This window comes from Mustela nigripes, chromosome 17 (assembly GCF_022355385.1).
Source record: "Mustela nigripes isolate SB6536 chromosome 17, MUSNIG.SB6536, whole genome shotgun sequence".
NCBI classification, from domain to species: Eukaryota; Metazoa; Chordata; class Mammalia; order Carnivora; family Mustelidae; genus Mustela; species Mustela nigripes.
Genome location: NC_081573.1, coordinates 53,788,311 through 53,809,584, shown reverse-complemented (window position 1 = coordinate 53,809,584; position 21,274 = coordinate 53,788,311). Strand labels below are relative to the sequence as shown.

At 44.6% G+C, this 21,274-nt stretch overlaps 2 protein-coding genes across 5 annotated transcripts in view; one reads left to right on the top strand and one right to left on the bottom strand.

Moving 5' to 3' along the window:
• Positions 1-995, bottom strand: part of LOC132004975 (uncharacterized) — a 2,270-nt gene extending 1,275 nt beyond the window's left edge. The window contains exons 1-2 of the mRNA XM_059381637.1: positions 893-995; positions 144-704 (exon numbers count right to left, since the gene is read on the bottom strand). Coding sequence (XP_059237620.1) covers positions 144-704; positions 893-995 — 664 coding nt within the window. The remainder of the gene's footprint in view (positions 1-143; positions 705-892) is intronic.
• A 12-nt stretch (positions 996-1,007) lies between these two features.
• MPHOSPH6 (M-phase phosphoprotein 6) lies at positions 1,008-20,384 on the top strand. Of its 4 annotated transcripts, XM_059381317.1 has the most exons (7): positions 1,023-1,114; positions 5,606-5,713; positions 6,371-6,483; positions 11,448-11,587; positions 16,108-16,198; positions 19,173-19,267; positions 19,902-20,384. In XM_059381317.1, the coding sequence occupies exons 4-7, from the start codon at positions 11,514-11,516 to the stop codon at positions 20,035-20,037; spliced, it is 396 nt and encodes a 131-aa protein (XP_059237300.1). In that variant the 5' UTR covers positions 1,023-1,114; positions 5,606-5,713; positions 6,371-6,483; positions 11,448-11,513; the 3' UTR covers positions 20,038-20,384. The 4 variants fall into 4 exon arrangements, with proteins under 4 accessions (XP_059237297.1, XP_059237300.1, XP_059237298.1 ...); XM_059381315.1 differs by lacking the exon at positions 11,448-11,587; XM_059381314.1 differs by lacking the exons at positions 5,606-5,713; positions 11,448-11,587 and having other exon boundaries at positions 1,008-1,114.
• The last annotated feature ends 890 nt before the right edge of the window (positions 20,385-21,274 follow it).

Genomic DNA, 21,274 nt, shown 5'->3' with positions numbered 1-21,274 from the left:
TGTGTGTGTGTGTGTGTTTCTCCACCAAGTGTGTGTGTGTGTGTGTGTGTGTGTGTTTCTCCACCAAGTGTGTGTGTGTGTGTGTGCGTGCGTGTGTGTGTGTTTCTCCACCAAGTTTCCAGACTCCGGGCTCTCACACTTACCAGCTGTGCAAACGCAGGTGAAGTGCCTTAACCTCCCTCCCAAGGCCTCAGGGTCCCTAAGGGCACGATGACAACACCACGGCGTCCGCAGCTGTAAGGAGGTGTAGGTAAAACCACGCAGGCGAGGCAGCCGGCGCCGAGACCACGCGTGGGGCGTCCGGCCCGGGGCTGTCCTGCGAACCGTGTGTGTGTGGGGACCGCGTCCTCGGGTGGGCCGCGCAGCACGCAGGCTCCTGTCCTCCCGGTCCTCCGGGACGCGCGGCCGCCCGTTCTCCGCCCGCGAGCCCGTCCCGCGCCGTTCCTCCGAGCGCTCCCGCACCGAGGCGAGGGCGACTGCAGCAGGGGCTTCCGCCGCACTTCCCGAGCCCGGACTGCCTGGGGCCGCCCGCCCCCCGCCTCCGACTCCCCGGCCCCCGCCGCAGCCTTCCCCAGCGTCAGTGTCCTCAGCCTGAGAGGAACGGTGACGCGGGCCGCGGTGCGGGGCCCGGGAAGGCCGCCGTGCGCGATGCAAACGCGTGGCAGACGCGGTCCAGCCGGGACAGTGGGGCGAGCATCTCAGGTCTCAGCGGCTCGACCCGGCCGGCGACGCGCGACGACACTCGCCACCGGCCGCTCCCAGGGGCCAGAACTCGGGCCTCCTCCCACGGAGGCGTCTTTAGCCGTTTCCCTCCCCACGTCAAGTCGCTCTCAGCCCTGCGTGGGTGGCCGTGTCCTTACCCCGAGCACCTCCGTGAGGCGAGCGCTCCCGCGACGCGCGGACTTCAGGGGACGCGCGAAAGCGCGAGCGACCCGGGGCGGGGGGGTTAGGAGGGCACGGGGCGGGGCGACGTGAGTTGCGTGACACGACGCCATGACGCACGCAGCAGTGCGCGTGCGCAGCGGGGGCCGGTGGCGGTGCGCGGCTCGGAGCGGGAGCCAATATGGCGGCCGAGCGCAAGACGAAATTGTCCAAGAACCTGCTGCGCATGAAGGTGCGGGGACACCAGGGAGGCGGGCCGGGCAGCAAGGGTACCTGGGCTTCAGGACCTGGCCGGGGCCTTGGCGGCAGACGCGCGGGGGCACCAGGGAAGCCACGGAGGGCCTCCAGCTCGGACGTTCATTCATTCACTTAGCGCTTGCTCTGCCTCGGGCACTGGGAACTGGGTTATAAATCCGGCAGATTCCCTCATAAACCCTGCGGTGGGATAGGAAAGAGAGACACGAAAGCAAGCGGGATGCCGTGGCACCGCGTGCGGTGGCGCTCGGAGCGCCGTGCTCCCGGGGCCTGACGTGGCTCCTGCGGGAAGTAGAGATTGAAGGGTAGCCGGGAGAGTGGGCGCCGCCGCGTCTGAGTCAAAGCTCAAGAAACCCTTGGGATTTCCGAGAACTAAAGGTAATTCAGTATGTCTGGAAGGCAGGGAGCAAAAAGTGGAAAAGTAGCCAGTGGCCACAACATGTGAGGGATTTTAAGCTAGATGAAGGATTTTTTTTTTTTTTTTTCTCTTGTGAACACGGGGAAGCGATGGAGCACGGGTCACCGCGTCTCAGCTCTCCTTCGTTTTCAAAGTTACTTTAACTCCCCTGGAGAATACATTGGTGAAAGAAAGACCTGACAGAGGACGAGATTGCAGTCAGAAAGCCCAAACTAGAAGTTCTGATGATCGGATCGCAAGGTCGGGGGGAATCGAATTAGATCGAACAGTTATGGTGAATGTCATCGACTTCAAGCAAAATTGGTTTTTAGATTCGAAATTGAATCAATTTAACAAATAATTTTAAAGTGGGGGACACAAGCAACAACAACAAAAAAGACAAGGGTAGATTTAAAAGAGAACACAGGATCTTAAAACAGGGGAAACAACCAGGCCTTACAAACTTGAATAGTAATAATAATAGCAAACGTTTACAGTTTCTGCTCTGTGCCAGACAGCTGTTCTAAGTGCTTTGCCTATATCAGCCCTGGTACCCGCCTGATAACTGGGAGGCAGATAAGTTCTTACACCAGCCTTCCAGCCGAAGCACTGAAACAGGCAAGAAGGTAACTTGCCCAAAGTTGCACAATCTAACCTGTAGCGTAGACAGAACCAAACTCAGGCAGTCTGGCTCCAGAGCCCCAGTCCTTAACTGCTGTTCTGTACTGCTTGTCACTAAACACTACAGCACGGTGTTAGATATCATGTTTAGAGGGGAATTTCCAGAAAAAAAGGAAGCAAGGCATAACGTTTGGAAAGATTGGAGAGCACATGTTGCACGTGCCAGATTTGGAGTTGAGCCAGGGTGTAACTAGGGGGAAACAGGGTGAGGGAGGGAGGGTAAGTCATATAACTTGAGGTTTCTTAAAGTACTTCTTTCATACATAGGAGCAAATTTGAATTTTTACCGAACAGAGTCTTCTTTGGACTCAACGGTTTGTAATCAGAGAAGTAAAGTGGGTTGGCGAAGCCGGCACATCAGATGAAGATGTGCTGACTGGTTAGCTAGGACTCGGACCAAAGATCTGACTCAAGAGTTAAGAAAGAAGAAGTTACCTTCAAAAAAAGTCTCAGCCCCTACCCCAGTGGGGGGAAGACTCAGCAGGACTTTGAAAGCAAAGGAGGGGGGGGGAAATTACACAGTTTTTCTCGTTGGGTTCGTAGCTTCAGTCATGGATGAGAAAGAACTTATTGGTGGGATAGCAGGAGTTAGTATATGTACAGACAGAGGAGTCTCGCAGTGTCCTGTGAGAACGAATGGAGCGGCTGCAGGAGGTTGCTGTATCCCTTGTAGCTGTTCAGCCAGAGCTCAGTATAGAGCAAGAGTGAAAGAGCTGAGGATTTGATACTGATACATTTGTTTTCAAGTGTACCCGAAGTCCTCTGACTTGGTCACCTGTTGGGGTCTGGACGGTGACCCTGCTGGGAAGCGGCACCTGAAGGATGTAGGAAGCATTTCTGCCAGTGTGATGCAATGACTGCAGAGAGGGCATATTTGTGCGTATAGCTCTTTGAGCGTCTCAAGACACGAGTTAGTAAACTTTCTCTGTAAGGGGGACAGATAACAAATACTTCAGGCTGGCGGGCCGGACAACCACTGTCGTACCTACTCACCTCTGCCATTGTACCTCAGAACCAAATGAGCATATCTTTGCTCCAATAAGACTTTATTGACAATAATTGATGTCCAGCCTAAGGACTGTAATTTGTGAAACCTGCTGTAGGCCCTCACTTGTGAGGAAAGCCAAATCACTGAGCTTTAAGAGAGAGTTCTTAAATGCTGTAGAGTCAGGAGAATGGGATTGCTACCTAAGTTTGGAGTCGCTTGATTCATATTCACAGGGTGCTCTAGCCTTTCTGTGTGTAAAGAATACACACACGCATGTGCGCACACATACACACATATATAGCTATTTTGTATGCCTTAGATAATATCTACTTGACTAAAAATAGGAGATAAAAAGGCAGGTGGGTAGGATTGGTGAGTTGTGTCTCCAAGAATATGAGTTACGAAATGAGGCATCTGGGTTTAAAGAGAACCATCCAAGAATGAGAGTCTGGGAGAATAAGACCTCAGGTCTGGATTTACATTCAGAGAACCTTTATTTTATTTTATTTTAAGATTATTTATTTATTTATTATTTGACAGAGAAAGAGCGAGAATGCATAAGCAGGGGGAGCAGTGGAGAGAGAGGGAGAAGCAGGCTCTCCCTTAAGCAGGGAGCCTGACGCTGGCTGACCTGAGCTGAAGGCAGATGCTTAACTCTCTGAGCCCCCCGGGTGTCCCTCAGAGAACCTTTATTGAACTCCCGTATGCCACCTGCAGCCTGACTGCTAGTAATAAAAGATGGACAAGAGACATGACCTGCTATTTCAGGATCTCTGTCTTTTGGGAGACACAGAAGCAGCATACTGAATAATAAGCCAGTGCTTATAAGACTCTTAGATGCAGGGAAAGATGTTCTTTTATGGGAACAGGTCTGTGAAGAGCTTGACCAGACAACAGTCCGGGAAGGCCCAAAGGACATGTGCTCTGAGCCTTTACAAGTGGATATTTGCCAGGCAGAAAACGGACACATGATGTTGAGTAGTAGAGGCAGAAGGATTGGGAACTACAGGATATGCATTCCAGAAACTGCCAGTTCTTTCCTGGGTGAGGATAGAGACACAGGGAAAAGGGTGAAGACTACAGAAGACTTGAGGTAGAGTGCAAACATTTCCTTTACATTTATTTAAAATAATGATGGATTTATAGGAAGTTGCAAAAAATGTACAGGGCGTCCTATGCGCTCTATATTCCCTCTCTCTTATCACTAGAGTGCGGTGCAAAGCCAGGAAATCCACATAGCCGCCATTTTATGTCACTATTTTACTCGTGCGTGTGTGTATGTATGTGTGTGTGATCTTTCTATACAGCTTATCATGTACAGATTTTTGTAACTACCACCTCTTTCAAGATCTAAAACTGTTCCATCACCATGGGGTTTCCTCAGCCTCTGCATTTGTAGCCACACCAAGTCTTTTCTGCTGTCCTTAACCTCTGGGAAATCTGTTCTCCATTCCTGTAATTTTGTTATTTTAAAGATTTTCTGTAAATGGAATTGTACAATATGTAACCTTTTGAGACTGGCCTTTTTTTCACTCAGCATAATTCACTTGAGCTCCATCTAAGTTGCTGAGTATCAATAGCTCTTTCCTTTTTTTTTTTTTTTTGCTGACTAGTATTCCATGCTCTGGAACTATCGTAGGACTGAACCATCCCCCTGCTGAAGAGTATTTTGGTTGTCTTCCGTGCTTGGCTATTAACAAATAGAGCTGCTGTGACTATACCTGTATGAGTTTTTGAGTGAACATAAGTTTTCATTTCTCGGAGATAGATGGTCCAAGAGGATGATTACTGGGTTGTATGGTAAGGGCATATTTAGTTGGATAAGAAAATGTCAAGCTGCTTTCTACAGAGGTCGTACTGTTTTATATTCCCACCAGCAATATATGAGTGATCCAATCTCACCAGTTCCTCATCAGAACTGGATATTATCACTGTATTTTGTTTGCAAATTTCTTCAAGTTTTGTCATTCTGTTTCATCCTTGTTGGTGAAGCCCTTGTGCCGAAAAACGCTTGTGTTTTTGGAAGGGTTGGAATGGAGGGAAAAGTAGTATAGAGCTTGGACAAGGGAAAGAAAGAGGGATAATTGGAAACTAGTGGAATTCTGGACTTAACTTCCAAAGTTAAGTTACATAGGATGCCTCCTAGATGTTTTCTGAATTTATTTTTTTCTCTTATTAATACTTTATCATTTTGCTGTGTTCACTGGTCCCCTGAAGAAATACTCTTTCTGGAGGGAAGAGGCTAGCAGCTGGACTGCCCATTTTCTACTGGCCTATTTCGAATTGAGCTTCTGTACACTTTAGAATAAAGAGCAGCCGTAGAGGTGGTCAGCCTTTCAGGGGACAAATATTCACGAAGAGCAGGCTTATGGATACAGCTTTGCTTCCGTCTGTCTTTACAGACCCCTTACTACATATCATTCATCATGCTGAAACTGAGGAAGCAGATCATCTAGACAGAGTCCCTGCCCTCAAGGTCTTCAGAAGAGACAGATGCTCAAAACATTAAGGTGCGGTGAGACTGTTTGAAGATGTCATAGGAAGGATCTAGGAGAGAAATGCCAATTTGGCTTGCAGGTGTCAGAGATGGAGTAGTTTTTCCCATGTATCAGAAGAGCTAGGAGTTGTCCAGGTAGAGGAGCATGAGAAAAGGCATTCCAGACCAAGATCAGCAGGTGCAGAGACCAGCGGGCTCCGGCGGGTCATCGAGGGATTCGGAAAGTATGGAGTCTCTGCCCCTGCTTTCTGCTCCTCTCACTTTCCAGGTCCACCTGCCTGGCCTGATCTGTGTCTTTTGTCTTAGCCCTTTCCCACAGATTACTGTGTAAAACTGAAATATTGATGAGCTACTAACTGAATGCAGTATTTTTACTGTTTGTTTTTATTAAAATAGACGAGCTAAAGTACAGGAAAGATCTTTCCAAAGTCTTCTGAAGGCAGTCCACATTACTTCTTTGTGTGCTCCAGAAGGCTTCCCTGCTAGTCTGGTGTGACATTGTCAAGGCAGAGCTAAGCTGCCTTGGTTCCGGGGGCTGCACCCTCCCCACTGAGATGGTATTCCTGGAGAAATGACGGAAAGCATGTGGAGGAATAAAGTTATTTGAGTTTTTCTCAAAACTACGTCGAGAAAACTAGCTGCTGACACTGGTTTGGTTTTGTTTTGAAAGTTCATGCAAAGGGGCCTGGACTTGGAGACCAAGAAACAACTAGAAGAGGAAGAAAAGAAAATCATTAGCGAAGAGCATTGGTATTTGGATTTGCCAGAGCTTAAAGAAAAAGAGTAAGTTAATTGGAAATTATATTAATGATGCTTTGGGTCTTCAGAGGGAAATCCCTGTAAATGGGATTCATTCCAGCGGCACAAATCTTATAAAATGGTATCTGTTCGGTTTCTTGAATTAACTTTGCAAATAGTTTTCTAAAATTATTAATCTGTATAAGTTCTACTTGGATTGATACATTTTTACTGGCCATCATCACTGTTCTTTTTTTATATTGTAAAGGTATCTAGCCGCTCGTCTCTGGTAATAACTGGGGAGCATTTTATGAGAATCTGGGTGTGCTCCCTGTCACATTAAGTTTGAGGATTAAGTTGGAAGGTGTGTACTTTAGGCCTCTCCAGTTTTGTTTGAATAATAGAGTTCTTCGTTAGGCTGAGCTTCTTAAAAGCAAGTTAAGAGTTAGGGGTGTGTTTCTTTTCTTTTTCTTTCTTTCTTTCTTTCTTTTTTTTTTTTTTAATTTTTACTGCTTTTAATACCAATCATCTTAGCTGACATTTATTGAGTCTATAGCATGTGCCAAGAACTGAGCTCAGCAGTTTAAATCTCTTAATTATTTAATCCTCAGAGCAGACTTAGGAACTGGCTACTGTCATTGCAGCCATTTTATACCTGAGGAATCTGAAGCTTGAGAGAGTAACTTGCCCAGAGTCAGCCACCTGGTCGTGCCTAATGCTGGGATACCATACTAGACCATTCCTCTTCCACCCTTAAGCGTGGTCGGTGCTCCAAAATAATTTTGCATAAAGAAGTGGTAGATTCTTATCACCGATTGATTTTTTATCTAAATTTTTCTTAAAGCTCTCCTCCTTTCTCTTTGGTGCTTTTCTTGCCTTAGTGAGCTCTGTGGTATTTAAACTTTGTGGTATTATTTAAATTTTCTCACATGTTGGAAGATACTGTTTATTCAGGCACATTTATGTTTTTTCTTTTTGCACCTAATTTTTTTTTTTTTTTTAACATGTTGTATTCCCTTGTTCATTTGGCTGACCTTCTCTGGGTCTTTTCTGGAAGGAAAGTACTTTGTTTTCTCTGTTTGCTTTTCTCTGCTGCTTCTCAGAGGAAGCAAGATGGCCATGAGGAAGGGGAAGACAATGCCAGAGACGGTGTGGATTTGGGGGCAGGTGGTTAGGAAGGGGCCATTACTAGTAAAGACCTATAAGTTTATTTTATCCCTTGACTGAACTTGCACAAAGTACTCCAGACTTTTTTTTTTCTTTTTTTACTTATCGAGAGGCAGGATAGTTTCTATCTTGTTTTTAGTATTTTTCCCCAAACATAACATATTCCCAGAAAAATGACCTTTAGATTCCTTTCCTAGGGGACAAATGTCTCCATCCTTTTGGGCTGCTAAAACAAAATACCACAGACTTGGTAGCTTGTAAAGAACAGAGGGACATCTGGGTGGCTCAGTTGGTTAAACCTCTACCTTTGGTTCAGGGTCTGATTCTGGGGTCCTGGATTCGAATCCCGCATCAGACTTGCTCCACGGGTAGACTGCTTCTCTCTCTGCCTGCCACTCCCCCTCCTTGTGCGTGCGCTCTCTTCCTCTCTCTCTGACAAATAAAAATAAATAATAGCTATTAAAAAAAAAGAAGAAGAACAGAAATTTATTTCTCATAGTTCTGGAGGTTGGAAATCCAAAATCAAGGGACTACTGAAGTGCTTTGGTGATGGCTGTCTCCCCGGTTCATAGCTGGCACCTTCTCACTGTGTCCTCACCCAGTGAAAGGAGCTAAGGGTTTCTTTTCTTTTTCTTTTTTATTCAAATAAATAAGTTTATTTATTTATTATTTGAGAGAGAGAGAGAGCAGGGTTGGGGGGGGTGTTAGGGGCAGAGGGGGAGAGAGTCTGAGCAGAGTCCATGCTAAGCATGGAGCTGACTCAGGGCTCGATCTCCGTGATGCCAAGATCACAGCCTCAGGCAAAACCAAGAGTCAGAGGCTTAACCGGCCGTGCCACCCAGATGCCGGAGGTCTAGGGGATTCTGTGGCGTCTCCTTTGCAAGGTGCTATGCCCATTTAGGAGGGCCCAACCCTCATGACTTCAGCCACTTCCCAAAGGCCTCATCTCCTGATCCGATCATTTCTGGAGGTTAATACTTCAACATACGTATCTTGTGTGGAGGATACAAGCAATCAGCCCCTAGCAGTGAATAAGAAATCTTTGCCACCATTCAGTGCCTGTTCGTGTATAGATGTGTATATTAGGTAAGTTGTTGGCAGGAGAAGAAGAAGTGATTTGAGAGCATGACAGAGTAGGGCGCAGAGAAACCACCCGGGATGGTGCGTACCCCGTAGCTTGTGTGTTGGGAGTAGTTTCCTCTCCAGGCCCAGACGATCGAGGGGAGGAGGGGGTGACTGAATCGGAAGACGTCTTACAAGAGCTGCTACCTTCATAAGAGGGCACAGCCAGCCTGAGGTAATCCCAAAGGAAGGAAACCTGGTTCCAGACTGCAAAGGACCCCTTCCATGTATATCATTCAAATCAGCCCCACATTGTGCCCCCTGCTCAGTGGGGAGCCTTTCTCCCTCTCTGCTGCTCCCCCTGCTTGTGCTTGCTCTCTCCCTCCCTCTCTCTCTTGTTCTGTTTCTTTTTCTTTTTTTTTTTTTTTAATTTATTTTTATTTTTTTTTTTAAGATTTTATTTGTTTATTTGACAGAGAGAAATCACAAGTACACTGAGAGGCAGGCAGAGAGAGAGAGAGAAGGAAGCAGGCTCCCTGCTGAGCAGAGAGCCCGATGCGGGACTCGATCCCAGGACCCTGAGATCATGACCTGAGCCGAAGGCAGCGGCTTAACCCACTGAGCCACCCAGGCGCCCTCTTGTTCTGTTTCAAATAAATAAATAAAATCTTTAAAAAAAAAAAAAAGGAAAGATAACTGTTTCTCAAGACCAAAACATGTTAATGAGAAGAATGGCTTTATCTTACATTTCTGTGCATCTTTTAGTGTCTGGCATTAACAGAAGTCGGGTTCATTCCTGACTAGGTTCTCTCAAGTTCTGCTCTCGGCCTGCTGTATGTGTTGTTGAGGCACGTACAGAATATCCAACCTGGGGCGCCTGGGTGGCTCAGCCGGTTAAAACCTCTGCCTTCGGCTCGGGTCTTGATCTCAGGGTCCTGGGATCGAGTTCCGCATCGGGCTCTCTGCTCAGCGGGGAGCCTGCTTCCTCCTCTCTCTCTGCCTGCCTCTCTGCCTGCTTGTGATCTCTGTCTGTCAAATAAATAAATAAAATATTTTTTACAAATCCACCCTTACACAGGAGATGTAATTGAAAGGGGACGAGTATCATAATAACCTTTTCAGATAATTGTTTTTACACAACTCCAAATCCAGTAACTTGTAGTTTCTTTAACAGCAGTGTGGAATCTCACGGTGTCAGTACATTTTTCATAATCGTCAGTCTACCTTGCATTTGGAATAAATCTTTTATCCATGCATCATTTCATAACATCATGCATTTCTCATTTGGAAAATATTAGTTCAGTGAGTTGTATAGATTTTCTAAATGTTAACTCATTTCCTTATAGGATATCAAAAACCATATTCATTAATAATACCGTAGGTTTCATCAGAAAAATCTCCTCTAAGTATTGAGAAGCTCTCGAGTCCAAGATGACATACACAAGCTATTCAGAATTCTCATTTTTGCTCGAAAGCTTGAATTTTGTAACTGGCAACAAGTACTGTCAGTTGTTCCTTTGAAGTGACAAGTTCATTTGATTCATTTTCAGAAAAATGTCTGCCAAGTACCCAAGTCTGAATAACCATAGTTATAGTGTTCCATGAAGAAGGTGGCTAGTTCAACTCAGAACTCAGTCACACAAGTGCATTTCCTCAAGATGGCCATCATGCCTCGCTGTGCAGAAGCACTTACCATTTTGCATGTGGAATATTTTTGAGAAGTGTAATCACGGACCAAGATTAATGAAAATTAGTAGCTTTTTTCCTGCTTCATCAAAAGCATTCTTACTGGCTTCTTTCCCTTTTTTTAGACTTTGAAAACCAGCAGTGACTACGAGCATAGTGCGGTGTTCCTACTTGCATTCATGCCCAGATGAGCTCTTACTGGCAATTGCTTTTGCACCCTCCCTGTAACTGTCAGCACAGTGAAGAAGACATCACCTTAGTGGCACCATGAAAATACCTTTGACTTCCTACCAGTGTTCCCTTTTGCCACTCCTTCCCAGTCATGGAGGCCTCCTCACTCTTTCTCAGATGGGCCCCTTCCACTCCCTTCTGAGGGTCTTTAACTGGTCCCACAGTTTAACTGGTCTTCTTCCCCGGGCTTCATGTTGTGTTCCTCGTTGCTTTCTGATCTGGGCTGATCAGATGTCATCTACCCAAGAAGCCCGTCTAGACCACTTTTCATACAGCAACCAAAGACCAGTTCTTTAGATAAAAAGAATTTGAATGAATTGGATAGATCCTGTTTTCATTTTGTAGCGGAATTAACTTGAGCTCACTCCTTGCCGAGTTACAGGTAAGGACTACAGACCCGTAGAGTGGTCACACAAAGGAAACTTTTTGCAGCAGATAAAGAGATCGTGGAAAATAAGTTTCAAAGCCATGATTCCCTCAAGTGAGGGTGAGTGGGTTTCTTTTATTTAGGGTTAGAATGAGTATTCAGAAAGGGGGGGCTTTGTCATCACGTGTAAAGGCAGACATGAGGTCCTGTGGGCATACTTAAAAAATATGCCTGTGAAGGAAAAAAAAAAAAAATGCCTGTGTAAATGTATCCTGTGACGTTAATGAAGCTTGTGGTCCTCTGAGGGTGGAGACGTCCACCCTCAGAAGGATGTCTCCAAGCCACCTTAAAGGTCCCTCCAGGGGAAGGGGCTAATGGGAGTGCTCTGAAAGCTAATATCACGTGTATGGGGCGGGGTCTTGGGCTCCTGATGCAAGGTGTTGCTTGTTTTTGTTTTTGTTTTTTTGTTTTAAGATTTTGCTTATTTATTTGACAGAGAGAGGGAACACAAACAGGGGGAGAAGGAGTGGGAGAAGCAGGCTCCTGCTAAACAGGGAGCCCCATGTGGGACGGATCCCAGCACCCCAGGACCATGACCCGAGCTGAAGGTAGATGCCCATCGACTGAGCCACCCAGGTGCCCCTTGCTTACTTTTGAAATCGCACAGGGAATCTTAGCAGGGATTAATGGTCTCTGATTTGGTCAGGCTATTTTACTGGCCTGATAGTGTTAGTTTTTGCTTTCTCTTTGTTCCTTTAAAATCTTTAACCTCTGAAGTTTTTGCATTTCTCTGTGATTCTGACCTCCTAGGAAGTTGTGCTGGTTTGTGCGTGAGCAAGTAAAGGCAGAGAGAGTTCCCAGAAAATAGCTGGGCCTAAAAATGACTTCTCTGGTGTCATGCTGTGCTTTGTCCTTCTTTTTCAGGGGGACCCCTAACTCTTTCCACTTACAGTTTCTCTTCGGTAGAAGTGGAATTGCTGGGTCATAAGGTTGGCATAGAGTTAACTTTATGAGAAACTTTCAGATTGGTTTCCACAGTGATTGCACAGTCTTATTACAGATTCACTAAGGAAATAGAATAATTCTCATTTTTCCATGTCATTCCAGCATTTGGTGTTACCTTTTTAATTTTATCTATTCTGTCATTCTAGGGGTATCTCATTATGATTTTTTTTAAAAGACTTTATTTACTTATTTGACAGAGAGAGAGAGAGAGAAAGCACCAGAGAGGGAACACAAGGAGGGGCAGTGGGAGAGGGAGAAGCAGGCTTCCTGTAGAGCAGGGAGCCTGATGTGGGACTTGATCCCAGGACCCTGGGATCATGACCTGAGCCAAAGGCAGACGCTTAAGGACTGAGCCACCCAGGTGCCCCTCATTATGATTTTTAATTTGCTTTTTCCTGGTGACTAATGATGTTAAAGAACTCCTACGTGCTTATTGTTGGCATTTCTATATCTCCCTTTGTGAAGTCCCTATTCAAATCTGTTGACTTTTTAATATTGCATAATTATCCATTCTTCTATACATCTGTCAATCCATTTTATTTTTAGTGTATTTCAGAGTAAGTTGCAGATATGCATATCATTAACTAGAATTCAGTGTTTGTAGGGTTTTGTTTTGTTTCTTGCGATAAAACTTACATACTTCTATACAGGTAAGAGTTCTTTATATTTTGAACACAGGTCCTTTAACAGATATACGTATTATGAATATGTTCTCCTAGTTTGTGGCCTATTTCTTTCTTTCTTTCTTTCTTTCTTTTTTTTTAATATTTTATTTGTCAGAGAGGGAAAGAGAGACAGAGTGCACTAGCAGGGGGAGAAGCAGGCTCCCCCCTGAGCAAGGAGCCCAATGCTGTGATCCCAGGATGCTGGCATCATGACCTGAGCCAAAGGCAGATGCTTCTTTTATTTTACTTATTTATTTTTAAGATTTTATTTATTAGAGGGCACCTGGCTGGCTTAGTCATTTAAGATCTGCCTTCAGCTCAGGTGATGATCCCAGCGTGCAGTGATCTAGCCTTGTGTGGAGCCCTGCTCAGCGGGGAGCCAGCTTCTCTCTCTTCCCCACTCAGGCTCTCTCTTGCTATCTCTTTTGCTATCTCTGTTTCTCTCTCTCAAGTGAAATAAATAATTCTTTTTTTTTTTTTTTTTTTTTAATTCACCAGTGGGGAGCCTGGATGGCTCAGTCGTTAAGTGGCTGCTTTCGGCTGGGGTCATGATCCTGGGATGGAGCCCTGCATCTGGCTCCCTGCTCGGTGGGAAGCCTGCTACTCCCTCTCCCGCTGCCCCTGCTTGTGTTCTCTCTCTTGGGGTGTCTCTCTCTCTGTGTCAAATAAATAAAGTCCTTAAATAAATAAATAGATAGAGATAGATATTTTAAAAACTTCACCAGTGAAGCTATCTGGGTCTAGAGTTTTCTCTAGAAAAATTCTTAATAATGAATTCAGTTTCTTTAATAGATAAAAGGACTGTTCTGATTTTTCTCTTCAGATGTTGTTTTTTTCTGTTGTTAACGTTTCTACTTGGTGAGTTTTCATAGTTTCCGTATTTTAATTCAGGTTCTCTGTTTGTATCTTCATTACATTCCTGTGTTTCTTTAAGTCCTTGAACGTATTTATAATAACTGTTTTTGTCTTTAGAGACTCCTGGCACCCAACTCTTGATTTCAACTCAGGTCATGATCTTAGGCTTGGGAAATCAAGCCCCCTGGGCTTGGAGCCTGCTTAAGTTTCTCTCTCTTTCCCTCTCCCCCTCTCTGCCTCTGTCCCCCCCCCCACCCCATCTAAAAAAAAAATAGTAAGTGTTTTAAGGTCCTTTTCTATTAATGCCATCATCTTTTTTTTCTATTGATTTGTTTTTCCTCTGTGTATGGATCACATTTTCCTGCTATCTTACATGACCAGCAACTTTTTACTGTGTGTTTCACATTACGTGTTACATTGTTCAGTGCCCGGATTTTGTTGTCTTCCTAAATGGAGTGTTGAATTTTCCCTCAGGCAGGTCATTAACATGCCAGTCAGCTTGGTCACTATTTTGTGTAGGTTTGACAGCCTGGACTTCTGTGAGACCTCCCCCCGCCCCACCCCGGTCCTCCTGAGGTGTGAGCTTTCTGCTCTGTGTCACGGGGTTCAGCATGGTTGCTCCATTCTGGAGAGACACAACTCGGACATTCCCCTCCCTTGTGCAAGGTCTTGTATTTGTTCAACATACAGTTTTAGAATACATTTTCTTTCTCAGGTATGGGATGCTGGAAAATGGTCCCCCAATAATATGCAGGTCCTTGTCGCTGGAACCTGTGTTAGTCTATATGGCAAAATCGACTTTGCTGGCATAATTAAGTTAAAGATCTTTAGATGGGGAGATTATTCTGGATTGTCTGGGTGGACCCTAAATACCATCACATAGATCTTTCTAAAAGGGAGATATAAGAGAAGGCAGTGTGACCATGGAAGCAGAGGTTGGAGTGATGCAGTCCCAAGCCCAGGACTCCCAAGTTGTCTGCAGAAGCAAGGAGTGAATTCTCTCCTTCAGCCTCTGGAGGGAGCGCGGCCCTGCCAACATCTTGATTTTGGTCCAGTGAAACTGACTGTAGACTTCCAGAATTGAGAACATAATTTTTTTTTTTTACTTTACCCACCAATGTTGTGGTAATTTCTTCCAATAGCCCTGGGAAACTAATGCACCAGGTAATTGTCCTCTGGAAATTGTTTTCCCCTAACACTGTTGGACTTGCCCTGCACGCAGACAACCTAGTACTCAGCCAGACATTCAAGGGGACCATGCGTGCAGGGCCCAGAATGTCTTTAAGTATCTCCCTCTCTGTGGTATCTTGACCCATGTACTTCTGCCTCCCGGGCAGCCCCGAACTTCAGTGTGTTTGTCTCTTCAGCTCAGTGAGACTGGGCTCGGTTTGGGCCCCCACTCCCCGCTCCATGGTCTAAAAGTCGCTTCCAGGCAGAAGGCAGGCATTCAGTGCCTTCAGTCAGAAAGCTTACTTTGGTTCTTTTTTTTCAGGCACCACATCTCTGTGCTTTGACATGTTCATTGTTTCCTACTGAGTCCTACTTTATCGTTGGCGTAGGTAGGAGGCCAGTTGGGCTCCAGCTGCTTTTTTACGGCCACGAGTGAAATAAATGCTTCCTTCTTTTTCACTGTAAATACAAATCTTTCATGGATCATTCAGCACCGCTCTAGAATGGGACCTCTGTGAGAGCAGAGACTCTAACTCGTGGCTGTCCCTCCAGCTTCTAGAACACTGCCTGGCACACAGTTTGGTTGAAAAAGTGCTGGCTGAGTGAGTGAGTGAGTGAATCTTGACGCAAGAAGTAGTGCCTGCTTTCTGCCACGAAGCCCTAAAGACCAGCTATTTCCTTCGCTCCTGTGCTCTGTGGCCGCTAGTTCTGCGCTCTCAGGCTATAGTCACATACACTCCCCCACGGCTGGGATAATAGACTGGTGACTCAGAGGAGACTTCCTTTTAGAGACCAAAATGTCACAACTGCATTCCCTTTCGGGGGCACCACTGCCCTCCCAGTGCCGTCTGCTGTCCAGAGCTTAGCCCCCTCGGTGCAATGTCATTTTTACTAGGGTAGATTTTTTTTCACAGTTTTGGTTTTGGGGCAGTGACCTAGCTACCCTTATTTCTGCCTGTTTTCCGTTCCTGCTCATCCAGCCTGCCCGGTGACTCTGTGCCATCCTGGTGTCCTTTCAGTAAACTCCCACTCGTCCACAGCCAAGAGCTCCAGCTAATACGCTCTCTTAAAGCTGCCTGGGACTCCTGTTTCAGAGTATTTAATAAGGTGGCGGGCGGGGCTGGGACATGGAATCATCAAGAAAATTGCTTCAGATTAGAAAAACCCAGATTTATTATAAATAGCCTAGGTCTCTGCCTTGTGTAGGCATTTATGCAGATTAAATGTGTAATTTGGAGGAGACTGTGCCTGCAGACTCCTGCTCTCCTCATCCAATGCCTTTGCTGGCCAAGATAATCAATTCTTATTTTGACCCCTCTGTTCTGAGTCTTACCTTACTTTTACTCAGTTCCACTAAAGACCATAAGTAAGATCGATTTTTCATTTGAAATGTTGACTTTTATTCGTGGTGCCTTGCTATGTGTAGACATGCTATTAATACAGGTTTATTTTCCCACTTAGGTGTTTCATAATAGAAGAGCAGAGTTTCTCGTTATGTGAAGATCTTCTCTATGGAAGAATGTCATTCAGAGGATTTAATCCTGAGGTTGAGGTATTAAATATAATTGCTTCAAGTTTTAAAATTTTCCAATTGAATTCTTTCTGCTAATAATTGGGTTTCGGTTTTTTCCCACCAGGTACCGTTTCTTCTCATTATATACAAAATAACAAGTCTTGAAATACCGGTGGAGCTATTTAAAGAAATTGCAGCCCTTTGCAGCCTCGTTTTGTGGGAGAGTTAGGAGGTGATTTCATGGAGCAGCACACGCTCCCAGACAGCGCCCTGCGAGTGCTAGAGTTTCAGCTCCGCTCTTTCACAGAGACGTCCGGCTTTTGTGCATGTGATGCTATTATGAAAAATTATTTTGTGGCACCTGTAAATGTATCTTTCCTAATGGAAGGATATTACTTAAAAATGGAGCAATTTGACTTTTTAATGGGCAGGTTTTAATCCAGGCTTGTAAATAGATTTTTAAATGAACCTCTTAGAAAAGTTTGTTTGAAAAGTAAATATTCACCTTCTAAGCTATTGATTTGAATTCTCCCAGTTCAGGTTTGTAGAAAAGCACAGACCTTCGTTTAATATTTATTAGAATTTTGGTGTGTGTACTAGAAGCTGTCCCGTCAGGTACTCCACCAGTGAAATGGAGCCTTATGATATAAAGCTTAGTTTGATAACTGACACTTGAAGCCAGGGTTTCTGAGGCCTGGCACCACTGACTTCTGGAGCCAGATAATTCTTTGAGGCTGCCCTGTGCATTTTTAGATGTTCAGCAGCATCCCTGGCCTCTGCCCACTGCATACCAGTAGCGTGCACACGCACACACACACACCCCAGTTGTGACAACCAGAAATATATCCAGACATTGCCAAAGGTCCCTTGGTGCGCAAAACTACCCCTGGTTGAAAACCACTTCTCTGAGGATGCCTGTAGAGAATCACAGTTTGTTTTGGGTTTTTTTTTTTTTTTTTTAAATAATTCTTTAATTTTTTTATAGACATATAATGTATTATTAGCCCCATGGGTACAGGTCTGTGCATCGCCAGGTTTACACACTTCACAGCACTCACCATAGCACATAGCCTCCCCAATGTCCATAACCCCACCACCATCTCCCTACCCCCTCCCCCGGCAACCCTCAGTTTGTTTTGTGAGATTAAGATTCTCTTATGGTTTGTCTCCCTCTGGATCCCGTCTTGTTTCCTTTATTCTTTTCCTATTCCCCCAAACCCCCCACGTTGCATCTCCACTTCCTCATATCAGGGAGGTCATATGATAGTTGTCTTTCTCCAATTGACTTGTTTCGCTCAGCGTGATACCCTCTAGTTCCATCCACGTCATCACAAATGGCAAGATTTCATTTCTTTTGATGGCTGCATAGTATTCCGTTGTGTGTGTGTGTGTGTGTGTGTGTGTGTGTGTGTGTGTGTGTGTATACCACCTCTTCTTTATCCATTTATCTGTTGATGGACATCTAGGTTCTTTCCATAGTTTGGCTATTGTGGACGTTGCTGCTATAAACATTTGGGTGCACGTGCCCCTTTGGATCACCACGTTTGTATCTTTATGGCAAATAACCAGTAGTGCAATTGCTGGGTCATAGGGTAGCTCTATTTTCAACTCTTTTTTTTTTTTTTTAAGACTTTATTTATTTGAGAGAGAGAGAGAGCATGAGAAGGGGAGGGTCAGAGGTAGAAGCAGACTCCCGCCGAGCAGGGAGCCTGACTCAGGCCTCGATCTGGGTACTCCAAGATCATGACCTGAGCTGATGGCAGTCTCCTAACCAACTGAGCCACCCAGGTGTCCCTATTTTCAGCTTTTTGAGGCACCTCCATGCTGTTTTCTAGAGTGGCTGCACCAGCTTGCATTCCCACCAACAGTGTAGGAGGGTTCCCCTTTCTCCGCATCCTCGCCAGCATCTGTCATTTCCTGACTCGTTAATTTTAGCCATTCTGACTAGTGTGAGGTGGTATCTCGTTGTGGTTTTGATTTGTATTTCCCCGATGCCGAGTGGTGTGGAGCACTTTTTCTTGTGTCTGTTGGCCATCTGGATGTCTTCTTTGCAGAAATGTCTGTTTGTGTCATCTGCCCATCTCTTGATTGGATTATTTGTTCTTTGGGTGTTGAGTTTGCTAAGCTCTTTATAGATTTTGGTTACTAGCCCTTTATCTGATATGTTGTTTGCAACTATCTTCTCCCATAGAATCACAATTTTTACCAAGTTAATTGCCAGAGTTTATTTAAAGATTATAGGTTTTCTCTCCCCCCACCCCTCTTGGAGGGTATATGATAATTAAGGTGTCCTGTTCACACAAGTCAACACTAAAAGTGTTTGTTTATAATAGGTATTTTCCGTGGCTTAGCCTGCTTACAGCTTTGGATTAGGAAGAGAAAGAAGGCAGTGGGCTGAAGGGAGAGTCAGGGGGAAGCAGAGATGATGAGTGTGTGATGCCCGGAGACTAGGGTTGGGGTAGGCAGGCACTCCGGGGTATGTCTCCTCTGGGGGGAAGGATTCTGATGTGGGAGCCTGTTCGAAGATGGCTTCCCTGACTGCTCCTCTGTAACACTGAATACGTTTTCTCTGGGGAAAGGTTTTGAACTGTTTGATTTGCAGATCTGAGCTGTCACAAAACAGGAGAAGGGTTAGGTATATATACACCTGGTTTGAAAGATACCAACTTGAGGGGCGCCTGGGTGTCTCAGTGGGTTAAGCCTCTGCCTTCGGCTCAGGTCATGATCTCAGGGTCCTGGGATTGAGTCCCACATCAGGCTCTCTGCTCAGTGGGGAGCCTGCTTTTCCTCTTTCTCTCTCTCTCTCTCTGCCTGCCTCTCTGCCTACTTGTGATCTCTCTCTGTCAAATAAATAAATAAGGTCTTTAAAAAAAATTTTTTTAAAAGAGAACCCCTCATAAATTTCGGTTACTCCTATACATTGTAACTTCTGTTTCTCTACCTTCACATACATCCGATACCAGTTTCTTTCATAAGCCTGTTCCAGCCCTGAAAGCGTTGTCATATTTTTCAGAAATTAATGCTCCAGATGAACGCTAAGAACAAGGTGGAAGAAGTTGAAGATGAAGCAGTGGAGCTCGATGTGTCAGATGAAGAAATGGCCAGAAGGTAACAGTCACCTCAGAACCGCATTATAATCTGGACTCAGCGTTCACTGGCTCTCCCATGGGCACTTCCACAGTCTTCCGTGGAGTGGCCCACTGGGAAGGTGGCTTTCTGCTTTCTGTACATTTGGCTGGGTGGAGGGGTTCATACCTTTCAGAGGCCGGCAGTTGAGGGCTCTTGTCCGGTGCTGCTTCTAAATATTTTAAGATATCTCACTTTATTTAGGATAGTACAAAAACAAAACGGTGAAGAATTTAATCATTCTGGGGCGCCTGGGTGGCTCAGTGGGTTGGGCCGCTGCCTTCGGCTCAGGTCATGATCTCAGGGTCCTGGGATCGAGTCCCACATCGGGCTCTCTGCTCAGCGGGGGGCCTGCTTCCCTTCCTCTCTCTCTGTGATCTCTTCCCTTCCTCTCTCCTACTGTGATCTCTCTCTGTCAAATAAATAAATAAAATCTTAAAAAAAAAAAAAAGAATTTAATCATTCATAGAAAAGTTCTTAAGTTTTCAATCAGTTACTTTTAATCATCATTTTGATTTTTCTTTTTCGATGTTGTTTGGTTTGATATTCTCGACAAGACTTGACTCCTCCCTTGTTTTTTGTTTAATTAAACTTGTGCCGTTTACTGTCTTAACAGATATGAGACCTTGGTGGGGACAATTGGAAAAAAGTTTGCCAAAAAAAGAGACCGTGCCAGTTATGAAGAAGATGAAAATGGACACATAAAACCAACAGTTAAAGTAAAGAAGATGTTTCTAAAGCCCCAGGATTAAAGTAGATGCTTTGAGACAGAGCTCAGGGAAGCTTCGTGAGAGTTAGCATGTTTTGGAACTCATTCTGATGGCTTCTCTACAATTATTAATACTATAATGTTTATTTGTAAAGAAGTAGACAATTTTGGAAAGATGCCATTTTTGAAACACAGGTGGTGGATGTTATACATCCTTTGCTTAATGGTGTTCCTCAGGATGGGATTTTTAGCCCTCGATCTTCAAATATACAGAGGTAGGTGGTTGCTTCCTAATTAAAGATCTTTTTGACCACAGGTTTTTTTTTAATAGAGCTTTCTAGTCACTGACCTTGAATTGACATACATAAATTAAACCAGTGTTTAAGTTGCCTTTATGTTTATATTTTACATTAAATTATTAATCATGCCAAGCCAACTTATCCATATATTTTGGAATCAAATGTCATGAGGACTTATCATATGTAAATTCATCAAGAGCAAACGTGCCACTCCAGCCCAAAGTACTGGCATGCTGCCAGGTCATTGTTAGTTTGTGGAATTGTGGGGTTTTGTTTAAGGCTTTTATTAATAAAAAATTGTTCTGTAATAAATAAGCTTTCGTGTACTTTTTCTGTTCTCTTATGCTTTCAAATAATAGTTTAAGTCTAAATCGGTATTGAAACTTTTATCCAAATGCTAACTTTAAAAAGCCAGTCATTAATTGAGAATATGATAATGTGTTAAATTGAACCATAAGATATTCATTTTTATGGGTTAAAAACAATCATCAGTTTCTTACTTTAATCACCGTGAAAGTCAGTAACCCATATAAATGTACCCTGTTTAATTCTGTTTGGACAAAGAAATCATTTGCCCAGAGAAGTCACCACTTTCCAAACCAGCAGCTTGCTTGTATAACCTAGAGTTTCTTTCCATATTTTGCTGCTTTTCCTTGGAGCCCTGTGTTTTTACCAGCCCCAGGAAAGAAAATGCACTGGGTTTTAGGATACTCATTCTGAAGTAGGAGTGCCCAGATGTGCTGGTACAAAGTCACACTGTTTTCCCTAAGGCGTATTTAATCTGAGTATTTCCTGCTAGTGTCTCTTCCAACAGCCTTGTATGGATGAGGAAAAACCTCTGCCTGCCCATGAGTAGCAGGGGTAGCCCTGTATTGTTGCAAAAGTGCGGCAGGATCGAAGACGGTTTAGGTAATAGAAAGGGTAATCTGCAAATACTGGCAGACTGCGACTTACCATGACTTCTCTCCCACTCACAGCGGG

What these genes read in the sequence shown, in the direction of transcription:
- MPHOSPH6 (XM_059381314.1), top strand. Translation starts at nt 1,064, where the DNA reads ATGGCGGCCGAGCGCAAGACGAAATTGTCCAAGAACCTGCTGCGCATG. An exon ending in CCAGAGCTTAAAGAAAAAGA is followed by an intron (nt 6,484 to 16,107) that starts GTAAGTTAATTG and finishes TTTCCCACTTAG; the next exon opens with GTGTTTCATAATAGAAGAGC. An exon ending in GATTTAATCCTGAGGTTGAG is followed by an intron (nt 16,199 to 19,172) that starts GTATTAAATATA and finishes CATATTTTTCAG; the next exon opens with AAATTAATGCTCCAGATGAA.